The 17416-nt window shown below is 49.9% G+C and overlaps 1 protein-coding gene across 9 annotated transcripts in view; it reads right to left on the minus strand.

Moving 5' to 3' along the window:
* Positions 1-839: 839 nt before the first annotated feature.
* The window catches only part of RGS6 (regulator of G protein signaling 6), a 642060-nt gene continuing 625483 nt past the window's right edge, over positions 840-17416 (minus strand). For 6 of the 9 annotated variants that reach the window (XM_058429366.1, XM_032134936.2, XM_032134935.2 and 3 more), the window contains one exon: positions 840-4948. In XM_058429366.1, coding sequence (XP_058285349.1) covers positions 4898-4948 — 51 coding nt within the window. In that variant the 3' untranslated portion in view covers positions 840-4897. Of the gene's footprint in view, positions 4949-13952; positions 14020-17416 lie in introns of all 9 variants that reach the window. The other 3 variants (XM_032134933.2, XM_032134932.2, XM_032134934.2) reach the window with 1 other exon arrangement.

Consider the following 17416-nt stretch of genomic DNA (forward strand, 5'->3'; position numbering starts at 1 on the left):
GGTGGTAGCCATCGTCAAAGAGGACAGGAAAGCATAGCTCTTTTGGGGATGGACCAGGACGTGAGGTGGGACATATTATGGACCTGAGGCAGATGTGACCTTGATCTTAACTCTGTGGGGCAGAAAATCCTGCACAAGGGGGTGGCCCAGGGGTTGACAGATGAGTTGGTTCCCTTCTAGCTATGACTGGAGTCCCATTTTCATGCCTCTGAAATCATTTCTACCTTTAGGAGCAAAATTTCTGCCACTGAGGTATGCAGCTAGGTGTTGGCCTTGTCATTAATAAAGCGATTGCAGTACAATAGCACTGCCTTTTTACCTTGCACTCGTCCTCCTCTTGTCAGCCTGATGCTCAGGCTCTCAGAGTCCGGCTGCTTTGGCGTTAGTGGGAAATGCAACTGTCTGTCGCTCAGGAAACCGAGACTCCGTGTAAGAAGCACCATCTGTATGCAGCAGACTTCAACCCTGGGATCTTATTCAAGAGGGTGTCAGAGCAGCCACAGGGTTTTGCACCTGAGTACCGGCAATGGGGCCTGGAGAACCCCCCAGCCAAGGAGACCCTGGCAGAGTCAGGGACTTCGGCCTTATGGTGACACCACTGTCTACGTATCAGGATGAGTCCAGTGCCCCAGAGATCTGGCTTTTCTGTGCTGCCTGGCAGCCTGGTTGGGAGTCAGAAGGAAATAGATGTGTGTGTGTGTGTGTGTGTGTGTGTGTGTGTGTGTGTGAGAGAGAGATAATGGGGAAGGGTGGGGTGTGGGGAGGGGTGGTCAATTTTTCTAGAGGTACATCCTGCCCAACAAACCCCCAAACCAAGGAGCCACACAGAGTTAGCTGGATTGAAGTGGGTTCAAGTCATTTATTTTTAGACTGTACCAGCATGTTTGGTTCTGGGGTCCAATCCCCAAATTCCAGAAAAATAAACTAATGAGAACCACATGCACTAAGAGGAGGCCATTCCGATGAGTCCATGATCATGCGGTGAGTGGGTTTAGAGTATAGAACAGGGGACCCCGGTATGGAGCAGGGCCTTCCCTCCCCAGACAGCTGACAGCAGCTGGCTCTGAGCCCTCATCGGGGCTGGGGAGAGGGCCAAGGCCTGGTCATTTGGACCCTGTCCCCGTATAGACCCAGGCCCCTTATTGCTACATTTGCTACTTTGCTACTTTATGGCCCCTGGGTCTAGCCCAGGGGATGCCTTATCACTGGGTGGTACTAATGAGTAGGTTGCTGGCATCTGCTGTTGCTATGGTTACATGAGCACAGGCCTCTCTTCAGAGGGTCCCATGGTGAGTTATTAGTGATTCATTTGGCCACTACTCAACTTATCCCATGGTCTTTGCTACATATATTCAACTTGGGCAGCTCCTTTTCGAGGCTGGTGGTGCATTATCTCCCCCCGAGCCCAGAGCTTCCCAGCTCCTGGACCTTGCAGCAACACCTCCCTCCAATACATTCTGCAGGGCTCAGAGGAAGAGAGCCCTCAATCCTTTCCCTCTTCTGGGAAGGCTTTCCTGGTGGTGGTTTTTGAAGCTCATGTATTTGGAGCAGAACAGGAGGGATGCATTTTAGGAAAAACATCACCTTCCACAATCACCAAGGGGGCCAGTTTGGTGGCAGGCTCCTGGTTCAGCGTCCTGTTGGTGAGGTAGTTTGAACATCCCAGGAATCCTGCCAGGGAAGAAGCCCCTGGAGCATGTCCCCATGTGTTCAGCTAGTCCAAGCTGCAACTCAGAGTCGCAAGAGGTCCCTCCCAGGGTGCTGGCCCGGTACCTGACCGCTTAACGGCGGTGAGCCTGGAGCGCAGGCCCGGCTGACTGCACTGGCAGTTGGGCCCTGCTTTGTTCCTGGGGTATAGCAACACCTTCCCAGGAGAACAAAGCTGACACATCACTTTCTAGAAGGGCAGGAGGCTCCTCCCCAGCCCAGAGAGTTCCTGCTGCTTAGGTCAGGCCATCTGGCTGCGGCTGGACATTTATATGTGCCAACCTACAAGCTTTCTTCTTCCCATATAGGGAAAGGTTATTTTAGTCAGATGCCGGTGCCTGGTGCCTTGTGTATCTAACCCGGTGGGTGGGTGGTCACTTGCTGCAGCTGCCCTGATGCTGTGGCTGTGGGGCTGCCAAGATGTGGCTGGAGAGCACTTTTCCTCATAGGGAGGAGTCCTAGGCCCAGAGACCACACCCAGTCAGGGAGGCTAAGGCAGCTTCTAGGGGGCAGGACAGGGTAGGGGAATTTGCTTTGCTACAGAATTGCCTGCAAACATCTAATCTAGTCTGAATTTTTGGCTGTGTAGACCAGGCCAATGGGGGACGGGCCAAGACCAGATTTTCCAAATGTACTTGCATGACCAAGTTCTGCGTGGTAGATGGACCTTGGGTAGGCAGCCTCGTTCCACTCCCTTCTTGCAAAGCTTCTGGCTTGATCTACTGGGGAACACGGGTGCCTTAGCTGCGGGGTGGTGTGAGAGTGTTGTTGCTCTGGGTTTGAGTCCATCTGAAGTCTCCCTAGCTCTGTTGTGCTTACTGACCCTCCCCTCTGGATGTCCCCAGAGGTGCTTGTAAGCCTGCAGCCAGCTCCATCTCAGGGCCACAGTCCACCTGGCTCTGGTCAGATCCTCTGGGGATCTCCAGGGTGAGACCAGTCAGAAGGAGAAGGGGGCACAGAAGGAATGGCCAAGAAGCCAACCCTGCCGTGTCTGCAGCCTGGCTTAGAATGCCCCTGCACCATGGGGAGGAGCAGGGGGTAGCCAGGCCCCTTTCCCTGGATAACTGAGGGCACTGAGGTGCCTGCTGCTTGGGAACACCCTTTGCCCTATGCCTAGGGGTCAGCACAGCCTGGGGATCCTTGGGCAAGGCTGGGGGCAAACGAACTTAGACTGCAATTTTGTTCTGAAACATGAGGTTTATACAAAGAGAAAGAGGATGAAAGGGGCCTGTCAAAAGACCCCATAACTTGGAATGGGGCTTTATGCCATTCATTTACTCATCAAGTATTTAGGGCCTCCAAAGTACCAGCCTCTGTGCTGAGCATGTGTAGGTGTCCAGCAAGAATTGCTGCCTCTGGAGACACTGAGGACTCAACATCTGTCATCTCTCCAGTTGCCACTGTGCCTCCGAGAGAGGAACTATCGCCAGTGGGGGAGACTTGGGCATGGTAGTCAAGAACTCACAAGGATACAACATAACGAAGACTCCTAATGCCCGTGGTGGCACTGCCGTGAGGGACAGAAGGCTGGTGCCCTGGGGACAGGGCTGTGTGGAAGCAGACATAGACAGGACTTGGAGGTGGTGGGGTGGAAAGATGGGTCACTGGGGAGCACCCAGGAGGCCGGGTCTGCAAATAAGCAAGCATCTGAGCCTTCGGTCACCGGCTGGTGAATTTGGCTACATGAGAAAAGAAATACCAGCTATCGCTTTATTGCTTCTGTGTTTTTTGTTTATATGCTCCCAAGAGAGATTTTTTTTTTACCTATGACCAAAAATAGATCAAAGGAGGATAGTCATAGCAAGTGGGGGAGTGAATGTCTGGATTCAAAAACAGGTTACTTAATACAGCTCTGTCTGTGGGCAATGGGTGTCACAATAACAATGACAATGATGATAGTATTAGCTACCATTTGCTAAGCACCTACTACGTATCAGGCACCTGACTCGGTGCCTTACATACATTACCTCACAGCCAGGTTGGCAAATGGTCATTTTGACACACACACGGAAGGAATACAGGTGGATCTTTTGCAGGTTTTTGCATTTCTCTTAGGTGACCGGTTTAGAGGGGTGCTTTGGCTGGGCCTTCAGATAAAGACTGGGAGGAGAACCCTGTGGCCTGGCCTGGTCCCTTCGTAGCATACTCTGCCCCAGCTTCACACACAAAGGAGACCTGACCCAGCAAGGGTCTCATGCCTGTCAGGATGCCACCACGTGGGGGCTGCCAGCCCTGCAATCCAGCCACCTCCTGGGCTGGGGACCCTCCCAGCTCCCACCTGGGGCTGCCAGAGGGGAGAATCCCAATGGCCCCTGAGTTCATGGCCATGTTTATTTTGAGTAAAACATGAGGGAATAAACCAAGGAGCAAGGGGGCAAAACCAGAATAAGTTATGAAATAATTTTCTAAAAGATGGTCAGCAGAATCCCCACAGCTGTGAAACAAGCAGCTCTGTCAACTACAACAGTGCTTCCTCAAATGCTGGACCCTTGAGACATGTGACGGGACCTGAGGGCAGCCACCGGGCTGGCGGGGACCTCTCCGAACGTTGATCTCAAAGAGGGTGGAAAGAACTTGAGGCGGGGCAATCCATGAGGTTGCTTTCTTGCTGAAGATGTGATTTGGACATTTTACGTGAAAGCAGTGCCTGGTGCTGGCAGTGACACCCGGGTGGCCACAGAGACGTGAGGGATGACAGGCGGCGGTGGGGATGTAGTGGCTGTAACTATGGGAGGTGCCAGGGAGGTGATGCAAATGCTGGATGTGCTCTCGGTCCACTCATCTCTCTTGAATTTGCCAGAAGGTGTGACCCTCTCCAGACAGCGAGGGAGTGAGGATAATAATATAATCTCAAGTGATAGTCGTGACAGGAACCCCACGACGTGTTCTCCCCTGAATGAGCTGGGATCAGGGCCTCTTAGCGAGTGGAGTGTTGGGATACAACTGTACAAAGAAGAGAGGGCTGTAAACAGGAGCCTCCACCGGGCCCAGCCCAGGCTCTGTGGACTCTTTCTGTCTGGTCTCCCCGTTCACCCACCGAGTCTCCCCACCATCGGCCTTCATTGCCCTCACTCTTTCTCCTTCACAGTGACCAAGTCTCCCCGTAAGGAAACTCTGTCCGCAGATGTGGAGCGCCGCCGCCTGCCTGTGGGGTCCGCGGGCCCAGGCCCTGGACCTGCGGTGGGAACGGTCAGGAGGACTGCATCAGGCCCGTGAGGCGCTTGCCCGCCAGCGACTTTCCCTGCAGAGACACAGTGACAGAGAGGCACGCACAGGCGCACACACAGAGGGACAGAGATAGAGAGCCAGACAGGTGAATTAATTGTTGCATGAGCCATGTAGGCCAAATGACCAACCAACCCAACTGACCGTCTTGATATTTGATCTCTAGGTATATGGGAGCCTTAACTTTGGACAGGTGGAGAAACCAGGGCTCCGGGGAAGGTTCAGGGAGTCCTGGAGGGTCCCCTTATGAGGGTGTGTTGTTGGTACTCTTTTTGGGGTATGGGAATTTTACTTACCAAAGCCAGGTATTTAAACCTTTAGGTAGAACAATTCTTAATGCCGGTGGGCTGCCCTGAAATTGATTTTGTTCACGTGGGGGCGGAAAAGGTGGACTTGGGGTGTACTGAGGTCAGGGACGGGGGCTTGACTCAAACAGAGGGTGGCTAAGGATCTGGCTGATCAGAAGGTAATGAACAAACTAGTCTTAAGAAGGCGGAGTCCCGTTTGGAATGCAGGGTAGACACAAAGACCTCGCGTCCTCTTGATGACCAGTTCTGGGACCATGAAAGTGGGGGGCATTTGCTGGGGCTCAGAGCCACTGTAGGCCCCAGGGCAGTGCACTCCTGCTGTCTCCTATGTTCTTGGCTTCCCATCTGTGGCACCCAGAGGCAGAGTTTGATGAGCCCATACCAGGAAAGCCTACAAGCCTTTCAACTATAACCCATGTGGCAGTTCTTCTCAAAAACTAAAACAGTGAACTGGATCATGAGGCCTGGTGCATCAGCCATAGAGGTGCCAGGAGAGTCCCGTTGTGCATGTGCCCTGGAGAGATGGCGGAGAAGCCCCTGATCTAGGAGGGGAGTTGTGACTGGGCACCAGGAGGAGGGTGAGGGGCACGAGTAAGGCTCCGTCGCTTTGCTTATTGCCCTTATACAGCGTGTGCCCGTTCTCCAGCTCACCCTCTTTAGAAATCCGCATCATTGCACAGGGCTTTAGAGGACAGTATGGCTAGACCCAGGCAAATCGATCACCGTGTCTGGGAAAGCACTCCAAACTCATATTATTGACAGTGGGTCAGCGACACCACCGCCATCTGTGAAGGCCAGCACATGATAGCTCGTCAGCATGGGCTGCAGTGTTTGGCAGTGAGATTGCAAGGGCCAGCGATTCCTCATGTTCATTTCCAAGTGGGGTGTGAGGGCTCGTCTTGTTTACTGGGCTTGGCTGTGTGTAAGCCAGATGTAATTAAAAAAATTGATCAGGTTTGTGAAGCCTGGTAGGGTCCTCAATAAACCTGCTGATTGATGAATTGATGGATAACGAGTTTATCTAATAAACAACACGGGCTGTGGATTTGCTGGATACAGGACAATGTGGCATCTGGCTTAGATCTCCATGGAGAGGCATGGCCAGCCTGACTTTGAGAATTCTGGTGCTATAGATAGGAGTTTGTCCAGAAATGAAATTGCCCTCAGGAGCTGTCAGAAAGTGCCTTTCCCTTCCTCTCCTTGACCTTTTTTCTCCCCATTGCTTTCACTCCCCATTTTCACTAGTGAGACAAAACTTTTCATTTTTTTCTCCCCATCTTAAACACACACACACACACACACACACACACACACACACACACACACACGTGTCCACAAAATCTCCCCATCAGCAACCTTATCTGAATCTTCAAATGCACTAAACTTAGCCTGCAGCAGGATACATTTATACTTGGCTAAGGAGTTTTTAATCAGATTTTTAAGAAATCCAAGAGGGTTATGGTGTCAGTCTTTGAAAATCACTAAGACAGAATGACTACTCCTTTGTCTAGACCAGGTTAGGTACAACAATAGCTCTTAGAATGCAGAGGCTGACCTTCAAGGGCTCCCCCCAGCCCCGGGTTCTGTGGCACACACCCAGCGGTGACTCTCCTTGAGTGCCCTTTCTTACGTAGAGAGTGAGACATTTGTCACTCGGGAATGTGCCTTCCTAGGGCAGGCCTGAAGGCAGGAAGCATGGGGGTGTGGGGCATCCTTGCTGGGGAAAAACGGGGCTGCTCAGTCTAGGAGCCTCCTTGTGTGAGAGCTCTTACAAACCTCCCCTACCCCCTGTTACCCATGTCCATCCCTGTTCTATGAAAGGCACAAAGGAAGTTTGCTTTCCTCTTAGGTGCCGCTTATTGCTGTGATAACCACCACACACCAATATCAGCTCCTCCTCCTCCTCCCATCCCTCCTCCATCAGGGCCACAAATCACACGTTGTGTACCCAAATATATATGTTCTGAGTTTGCTATCCACAGCGTTTGGGGCTCTCATTTAGCTGGTGGATGGGAAAAAAAAATCACTCAAGCTTCTGAATAAGAGTCTGTTGCCAATGTGTACATTGAAAGCTCAGAGACAAAGGAGGTGAGATTTACCAGTTGCTCAAACCTTCACTGCAGCCTCATTCCTGTTAGCAAGGTTATTTTGGCTGGAGAGGGGACTGTGGGTTGAGGGAGGTTGGAGACTCTATTTCTGGAGGATTATGTGTCTATTTATTTGTTTTAGGTGAATTTGGCCCTGAGGCTTCCCTACCCTCAACCCTTCCCCTTTCTACAGAACGGGCTGGGCTGGGCTGGGCTGGGCTGGGCTGGGCTTGAAGGCGCTAATTAATCTCTTCCTGACTAAATCCTGGAGCTCAGCCTCACAGCTCTGACTCCAAGGACCTGTGGCCAGCCCGTCACTGCCCGCTCCTCCGCTTCCCCCAGCTGCTTTTATTTCCCAGGATTTCAGGGTAGGATGGTGCAGCTGACCAGCTTAGGGGCCACCCTTGGGATTGTTCCCAACCTCTCAGCAACCCAGGCGGTGTTGCTTGGCATTTTTGTCTCCCTCTCCCCGCTCCTGCTTTCGCGCATTTACCAAATGCCAGCTCTGCTGCTAAAGATGGAGGTTATGAGGGTTCAGGTCGGCTTGAGAAGCAGCTCAGCCCAGCTGCAATCTACCCGCTACCCAGTGACCTCCCGGGTGAGTGAGGGCAGGCTCAGGCTGGAAGGCGGTTAATCATGCAGGATGCAGGCATGGCTAGATGCCTGGCCCGGGGCTTTGGGGAAGAAATACTGCAATCCCACTTGCTCAGCAGCTGCTTCCCTTCTGAAGAGCTGAGGCTTCTGTAGTTTTCAGTGATCAAAGTGAAATCTGATAGTAGAGGCTACCTGTGTTCAGAGATGAGCTGCCCCAAAGTGCACGCCCCTATAGGCTTGCGGGAAGCTCCTGAGGAATCCACTCCGCCCAGAGAGAGGGGAGTTCCTGCCAGTACCCTTCAGGGCACTACCCCCTCTCTTTACTCTCATCCCTGTCTCCAGTTTGGATGATCCTGAAGGAACCACTTCGGAAGGGGAATGGTAATTCTGCCTGCCTGTGTCTGGCATTTGCATAGTTACAGAGGAAGCAGTTTTTTTTCAGGGTGTGAATGTGTAATGTTCCTCAGTGCTGGTCAGTTGGGAATGGATCATGGTGCCAGGAAACTGCAGCCAGCTCAGCCCGAGGCCTTGGCGTAGCTGAGTGAAGCAGCTGAGGATGGTTGAAAATGCTATTAGCAGGCAGCCTTTGTCCAAGTGAAAAAAATATACAGTGATTAAGAACTGAGCTGCAGAAGGTACATTCCAGAGACACCAAAGCTTTGCATACCGACAAAGTGCTTTTCACCTTTGAGACATTTGGCAGACTGTAATCCAGTCGAATTTGGGATCCTTCAATTTCATGGACCATGGGCTCAGTGCTGGGTTCACTAACACCCACACATTCAATTCCCACCCTCCACTCTGATTAATCATTTCAGCTCTGTGGCCATCTTGACGGCTAGGAGCCTGGAAGAAAGTGGTCATGGAATCCTTTGTTTCTGAAAGGAAACACACAAAAGGAATGGCCCCCTTTTGTGCAGTGAGAAAAATCAACATGCTGCTTGACATGCTGTGGCTCTGTGCGTTGCACTTCCACATATTAATCAACAAAGCATGCACTATCTGGGTTACCAAGAGCTTTTGCCACTTACTTACCTGGGAGACTGATGCTAAACTCTTTCTTTGGCTGGGAGGAGGGCTGTGGCTCAAAGAGTAGCCCTGGGGGTCAGATTGGGGCATATTGGGGGACAGCAGAGCCAAGCACTAGCGGCTCAGGGAGGATCTTTTTCAATGCTAAGAGAGTAAAGACATCTGAGCTTTTGATGAGATTCTTTTGCTGATCTGCTCAGATGAACTAAGACCAAAGTTACAGATCTCAAGTCTGCCAAATCAAAATCCAGGCTATTATGGGGGTAAGAAATCAACCACAGTTGCCCCTGGAGGAGAAGGATGAAATTGATTGGAAAGGGACATGAAGGAGCCTTCTAGGGTGATGGGGTATACGTTACACGGGTGCATACAATTGTCAAATTCATTGAGCCATGTACTTCAGGTCTGTTCATTTTACCGTGCATAATTATATCTCAAAAGAAAAAAATTAGGAAAAAAAAGTCCCAGCTATGACATCTACGCCTTGGAATTTCCCACTCCTTACCCTTCTTCAGTTGCTGGGCCCATCCCTGGGTTTGGAGAAATTCAATGCTTCCCCCTCCCAGTACAGGGGGAACCTGGATTCCTCTGTTGGGGAATTCGAACTTGCAACAGAACTAATGTGGAACACTATTTCTAGCCTCCATTGATGCAAACGGATCCCTTTGGTGTGACACACAGGCATTTTTCATCCCTGCTCATGAAAAACGGTGTTTTGTTGAATACAGCTCACCAAGCAACCTTAGCAGGCAAGAAGTGGAGGCCCCAGAGATGAGTCGTGCTCTCAAGGAGCCTGAAGGTCACCTTTGAATAGATGGTGCTCAAGTTCATAAAGGATGTATATGTGTGGAATTAGAGGCCTGGGGTGGGGTTGGGGGAGACTTGCTGAGGATAAGGGTCAGGAGCCCAAGAGACAGGTGGAAAAGTAGGGGATCCTGGCTTGGGTTCAGCAGGATGGGAGAAGCCAAAGGTCTGCCCGACTTCATCGGGTGACTCCCGGAAGGTTGTTGCCCCTGGTGCTCCTTCTCCACTGAGCAAAGCAAAAGAAATGATTTCAAAAGGGAATGCAAAGAATTCCGTGGCATCTTCTTCCTCAATCATGTCTAAAACTGGGGAGAGAGAGTGCTGTCTGTCTGAGAAACGCTGGCAGGCGATGGTGGGAAAATCCACACTTAACCTAGAATAGTTTCAAAACGTTTTTTAAATTCTCTATTTCTTATCACCCTCTATTCAACTCTGTGAAACAAGGTGGGGCATATGAAATGGAAAAACCGGGCTATGGAACCCATTATGGTTCCTCCACAACAGAGGTAGGTCAGAGCAGCATGGGAAGGAAGAGAGGCTATTCCTGTCTTTCTCACCCTTCTGCAGTGAGGAGGGGCCGGAGCCTGTGGCTGACCCACTCCTGGGGTCTGTGTTACTTGTAGGGCCTTGTCAAGCTTTCTCATCTCTCTCAGGGGCTTAAGGCCATTTTATATGGTTTTAAAATATTTTATTTGACCCTTTTAAAATAGGAAGCTATATCACAAACATAAAACAATACCCCAATTTTTTAAAAAAGTCAAGGGATAGATGAAAAGTGAATTAATCAAAAAAGAGAAGTTCACTGAAGAATTAATAAATGGTACATTCAAGAATACTTAAAACTGAACCTGTTTAAAAAATAAGAAATTTGATCAAAATAAACATAATGGATTTTTTTCTTGCAACAGCAGCCCCCCGACCCCCACATTCTTATATACAGTGATATAAACACTCAGGCTCTGCCTGGTAAACAGTGGGGATGGAGGAGGTACCCAGCAGTCACGTCTTCTGAAAGCAATTCCCACAGAATGTCACTGGGACCACTAGTAGGCTCAGACACCTTACTCATCCTGTATTGGTGATATGGTTTGGCTCTGGGTCCGCACCCAAATCTCACCTTGAATTGTAATCCCTATAATCCCCATGTGTTGAGAGCGGGAACTGGTGGGAGGTGATTGGACCATGGGGGTGGTTTCCCCCATGCTGTTCTCATGATAGGGAGTGAGTTCTCACGAGATCCGATGGTTTTGTAAGTGTTAATACACACTTGCTCCCTCTTGCCTGCTGCCAAGTAAGACTGCTTCCCTTTCCACCACGATCATAAGTTTCCTGAGGCTTCCCCAGCCATGTGGAACTGTGAGTCAATTAAACCTCTTTTCATTAGAAATTACCCAGTCTCAGGTATTTCTCTATAGCAATGTGAAAATGGACTAATATAATTGGCAACTACCAGTGCTTTAAAATATTTTAAAGTTTTTGAATTTACAGAAGAAGAATTGCCAGTTCTCTTATCTGGATTAAATGTAAAAGGACCCACCTATCCCCGATCTTCCCATGGGCCTATTTGATGGAATGGCATGGGTAGCTCATGGACCCTCCCTCCTCAAGTGCCTTGCTCTTCAAATCACCCAGGCCTTGACAGTGGCATGGTGGGGATGGTCCCCCACTAGGAACACAGGTAGCTGTGAGGACAGTTACTAACAGCCACCTCCTGATGGATCATTGAGCAACTATTGTGTGTCAAGCATGCGAGGCATTTTACAAGCACCCGCACTTATGTCCACAACATGCTTGCCAGTTAGGCATTTCTATAAACGCCACTAAATGAACAAGGAAACAGACTCAGAGTTTGAGTAACTTGCCTGGGAGTGCATGGCTAGTCAGTGGCAAAGCTGAGTTGATTGGCCTTCATGACCCATGCCCCTCTTACTTTGCATGTGGCTGTCACTGTCAAGGAAGGAGGCAGATGGAAACACTCAGGGATGAAGGAGTCCCCTGTGCCCACTCGCACTGGGCAACCTCTCTGGGCAATGCAGGGTGATTTTCTCAACTTCCCTGAGAAAAGAACTTAAGTTCTTGAGCACGCTTGAACCTATCAGGCAGGTTCTACGCTGCAAAGGGGCTTCCCTTCATCCCATTTGGAAATCCTGAGAGAAAGGAGGTGCCATCTGCTGGCTGACAAGCCTGGCAAAAGGGGCTTTTGGTTACTGCACTGAGCTGGGGCGCAGATCACCATGGCTTGGTGCATGTAGATTTCAGGTGGTAGCTGCTGGACAGGCCGGGTGAAGCCACCATTCTGTTTGTGGCTCTGTGTTACTGATGCTGATGCCTCTGGGAACACACATGGCAAATGCCCCAGGGAGGACAGAAGCAGGTGTGATGTTTCCCTTTCTAAGGTGGGGCAGGCAGGGTGGCCTTACTCTAATGAAAACCAACCCCACTTTAAATCATTCTAGGCCAAGTGCCTAATTTGGGGTGCCCAGCCAGGTGGGGGAAGCCCTCCCTGCTGGTGTTCCTGGCACCTCTGACCCTGGCCTCACCATGCTCATCACTTACTTCTGCCTGTCAAGTTTTGCTGGGTAATGGGGGACCTTTCTCCATGGCCCCCCAGCTGTGCAGGGACAAATCCGGAGCTGGGCAGGGATGGTGGGAGAGACAAGGACTCAGCAGCTGAGCCCTACATGAGTGGCAGAATGCCAGGCCCAGACTCCCCGGTCTCATGTCCAAGTTGTGCATCTCCATTTTCCCTGCTACTCTGCCTCCCCGTATGGTGGAAATGCCCCCTTTTCACACCAGATCTCTCTTCTCTCCCTCCTCTCATCTGACAGAACAACCCTGTTGCTCTTTCTCCTCTCAGCTTGCAGGAAATTCTTGGTGGCTTCAAGAGTGGAATGAGGGCGGCATTCTGCCTGTAAGGCCTCTCGGTGGCATGTCTTCCTGTGACCCACTTAATGCCCGCCTGTTCCTCTTCTCCTCCTCCTTCCCAAATGGACTCTGGCATCTAAGCTCTGGTTCACTCCAAATTAGGCAAGGACCAAAAGGCTCTAGGAAAGGGACATGGCTGTGTTGCTATTGGCAACAAGTTGATGCTACTTTTTTCCAACTAGGAAATTCAAGTAACTCTTGACTATGACTACGGGAGACAGTGAAGCTGGAATTTAGTTACTTGATATTGTGGACAAAGCGGCAAGAGAAAGTTATTTGGTTGGCAGTATGTGATTCTCCTGAGGACCTATGAGGACTCTGACTCCATCCTCCTAAGGACACTTATCTCTTGCAAATGTGTTCACCCAAAACACATACATTTCTTAGGGTCCTTGGTTTAGCCAGCTGAAAAGGCGAAGCCTAGAATTGCTGACCTCCCATCCCCCCACAAAAGCATAACAATTCTGTGAATGTCCATGTCCATTTGGATGCATATGAAAAGAGGGCCAGCTCATTTCTTTCTTCCCCACTATCAGGAATGCAATTTAGCAGGCACTTATCAGACATGCATTCCTAACCTGAAGAAGAAGTATAGCAGGAAACAGACTAAGCACCGTTTTCAGGAGATACCTGGACAGAAACTTAGGTCATTGAAATTCTTAGCTACAGAGAACCTTATTTCCCTACAGGCTCTCTTCACGTGCTGCTGAGATGCTTTTAGTCCCCATGGGACAGGGGATGGGCGGTTTCCCAGCTTTCTTCTCCCCGATGGTATAGTGTGTAGAAATGTGAGATTGCTATGTTTCCTGCAGGATTTGGCCCAGGGCCCACAGGGGAAGAGTTATGGAAGCTTTCACCAGGAAATGAAGCCTAAGGATGCTGCTATTGGATTTAGACGCATCTTCAAAGGTAGTGGGTATTCCCTGTTCTGCTAGGGAATGGGACTAGGAGAAGAGAGTTACTGGGTCAATACCTAAGGATGTTATCTGCACATTGCCTCTGGGACAAGGGACTCATCTCAGCATCATTTCTGGACCCCTCAGCTCCTTGTTCCTTAGGAGAGAAAAACTATGGGTACAAAAAGTGGGCAGAAAAAACAGAGACACCAAGAAATGGGTGCTGCTGACTGTCCCTGGAACCAGGGCATGAGAACAGGAGTGGTGGGCAGAGACCATGCCATGGACAAACAGATCATCTCTTTTGGATTTTGGAACACCTTCTGTGCAGAAGGATCCCACAGGTTAGAGAGCGTGCGAACGCCGGGATCACTCACCCACTGCTGGAAGGAAGCCACCTCGGGGGTGAAATGCAGCGGCCATTCTGACTCTGCGCCAGCAGCACTAGGCAATTGTGTTTTTAGGAAGGGAAGTGAAGAATAACTTATCCAGCTGAAACTGTGAAGACCTGTGGCTTTAGAGGAGCCCCTGCCCGGACACACACACAGCTGCAGAGGGCATGCAATCCATGCAACAGAGACACTTGCAGGTTTGCAGCTTATGGTTATATGCACACCATACACTGAACACAGAGGCGAACATCAGGCAGGCGGCACATGCACCTGTGTATACACCTGTGCACATGTGCATACACCTGTGCATGTTTAGACCACAGGCACTTACAGCAGCATCTCATGCAAGGTGCATAGGCAATCACTTGTTTGGCTGTAGAGTTTTATGTCAGCTCCTAAGATGCCACTCTGACAAATACTGCAAACTTAAAGCATTCACCTTAAAATACATATAGAAAAATGGAATTCTCCCCCATGAAAAAGCCATTTATTGACCTCACTGGAAATAACTTCTCCACTTCTGTTTCTGTCAGTACTATAGGCAGTAGGAGTGCCCACCCCAGGGGTCCGGTTTATCAAGGAATTTCAAAGCATCCCCCGCCACGTGCTTTTGACTCCTCCACTACCTCGCTTTGGAATAAGTGGTTAAAAAAGAGAAAGCTCTGTTTATCGGACTGATGGAGCAACTGGACTTGTTGAGGTTGCATTGCCCAGGGTGGCTCCAGGCAAGCAGACAGCTGAGTTTCTGTCATGTGGAGGGCTATATTTGGAGGAGTGGATTTCATCTTCTTATTTTGGGTAGACCCATTCCTTATCTGTGTCTGGTAGCAGGAGGCACCTTCGGGTCCTTCACCTCAGTAGGGGGCCAAATGCCAGATCCCCATAACACGTGCACCATTTGCCTGGTGGCCCTCCCCACCTCCCAGCACCTTACAGGCTGACAAGCCCCCCAGTTCCCACAGCTTCCCGGGAAGTGCTTAGGGGCCCCAGGAAATCAACCATAGAACAGAAGCTGGCCTGCTGGGCACCACAGTCCCTTCATTTCCAGGAAATGCAGAAAAACTCTCTGAGTTGACTTTAAAAATAAGCCAACAATACTAGCTGCCATTTACTGAGTAGTTACTGTGAGCTGATCTCTGTAATACACGCACTTTGCACAGACTGTCATATAGGATATACCCACGTACCCACCCTCAACTACGAAATATATATAATGATGCCTATCTTGCAGAATATTATTGGAAATTAAATAAGGTAATAAGCACAGAGCTAAGTATGAGCTGCAAATAATATCATAATGATGAAACTAATTCTAAGAGCTATACCTGTTAAGCACACGCACTGCACACAGTGTGCTAAGGATGTTATGCATTTTATTACTATGCATTTACTCTTATCCCCCTTTTATGGATAAGGAAGCTGAGGCTTAGAGAAGCTGTGCAATTCAAACAGCTAAGTGATGGAGCTGAAGTAGAAGCAAAGTCCATCCAGGCAAAGCCAGCATGACACAGTACAACACTGTGAGTGTGAGCTCCCACTAAATGGCAGCTCTTGCGATCACATCCTCAGTTAATGCCAACACCTACCCTGTGCAGTGGGCTTTGTTGTACCCGTCGGACATGCAAGTGACTTGCCCAGGGTCATATAATATCAGGTGGAGAGAAAGGGATTCAGCTGGGGTTGCCTGTCTCAAACTTAGCTTACTTCTCTGCATTTTGGTGGGTACTAAAGGGACGTTGTTCTCAAGGGGTCATGCAAGCAGGTCACCTTCAGTAGTGGATGGGAATGCAGTTGGGGGAAATGTCCCTGCCACATTTTTGACATTTAACTCCAGGTGGTTGGTGCTGCTCAGTCACAACCCAGCTCCTTGCTCTTTGGAGACACAGGTAGTGAGGTAACTGGCTACCTGCAGGGTAAAACGCAGTCTGGTTGGTACGGGACTGTCAGCCACGAGCAGCCAATCAGGGGCCTCTCAGAAACACAGTCCTGCTGGAGCAAGATGCACTTCACTGTGTGGGCATCTGTGTAGTCCCCAGGGAATACAGAAATGAGGGGAACCTGGATGAACCTGCTGAAGGGTGGGTCACGGGGCTCACACACACAACCCATGCTCCTTGATGGTCCTTCTCATGATGTCCTACAGCTCTGATAACTATTCAAGAAAGCTATGAGCTGGGCATGGTGGCTCACACCTGTAACTCCAGCACTTTGGGAGGCCAAGGTAGGCAGATCACTTGAGGCCAGGAGTTTGAGACCAGCCTGGCCAACATGGTGAAACTTCATCTTTACTAAGAGTACAAAAATTAGCTGAGTGTGGTGGTGCAGGCCTATAATCCCAACTACTCAGGAGGCTGAGGCAGGAGAATCGCTTAAACCTGGGAGGTGGAGGTTGCAGTGAGCTGAGATTGTGCCACTGCACTCCAGCCTGGGCAACAGAGCAAGGCTCTGTCTCAAAAAAAAACAAACAAACAAACAACAACAAAACAAAACCCCACCAAAAACCAAACCAAAACAACAACAACAAAAAGAAAGCAAGCAAGCTATGATTAAAGACTAGCCAAGAATGAGATGTGAAGCTGAATCATTACCAAGGAAACCTCTATCAGGTGTAAAACCACTGGATCGTGATGACTCACAAAGGCTAGTGATTGACTCCTTTAATTAATTATTTAGAATTATGGATGCCTCAGAACCTTCCAGTATTAACCAGGACAGAGCACGTATCAGAATTCCCCCACTACTTTTGCTGCAGATTACAAGGTTGGGTTGAGTGTTGTCTTGGATGCTCCATCTCCATTTCCCAGTGTAATGTGCTATGATGTTAAGGCCAGGCTTTCAGTCCTTGCTTGACAGTCTGTCTTTTCCTATTAGGCACAGGGGCTCAGATGCACTTGGCGCTTGGTGCAAACGAAAAAGGCCAGGGGCATGGTGTGGAATGGTTCTCCAGCCCTGTCACTAAGTACAGGTGCCCTCTGCCTCCCTGCCCTCCCTCTCCCTGACCTCTTATACCCAGGCACCAACTGCGCCTGATAGAGTTTTAATGGAATATCTGAGAGAACATAGTAGCAATCAACCCTGACTGGGCTTTCTTTAGCTGTAAAAAGTGTCTTATTAAAACTTTGCTGACTTTACCGGGATCGCCATGTTTAATGAGAGGCCTCAAAGAATTTGAAAGCAAAAGATGAAGAGAGGGAAAAAGTCACAAGCTGTAATCACCATAATTACACAATCCCACGATGAGTTGAAAGCAGCCCTGGTGAAGCCCAAGAGAGGAGGGAGCGTCATCGGCAATCGGGGTGGTTCTTAGGACAGCTGGAAAGAATGTGACATGGGAACCCTTCCCTTCCCCTGAGCTGGGCTGAGGACAAAAGTCCCCCTGGCAGGGCCCCAGAGGAGGGAAGCCAGGGTGGGGGCGCAGTTTCTCCTCACTCCGAGGCCTCTGGGGGTGT

The sequence above is a fragment of the Hylobates moloch genome, unplaced genomic scaffold (assembly GCF_009828535.3).
Source record: "Hylobates moloch isolate HMO894 unplaced genomic scaffold, HMol_V3 SCAFFOLD_16, whole genome shotgun sequence".
In the NCBI taxonomy this organism is placed as follows: domain Eukaryota; kingdom Metazoa; phylum Chordata; class Mammalia; order Primates; family Hylobatidae; genus Hylobates; species Hylobates moloch.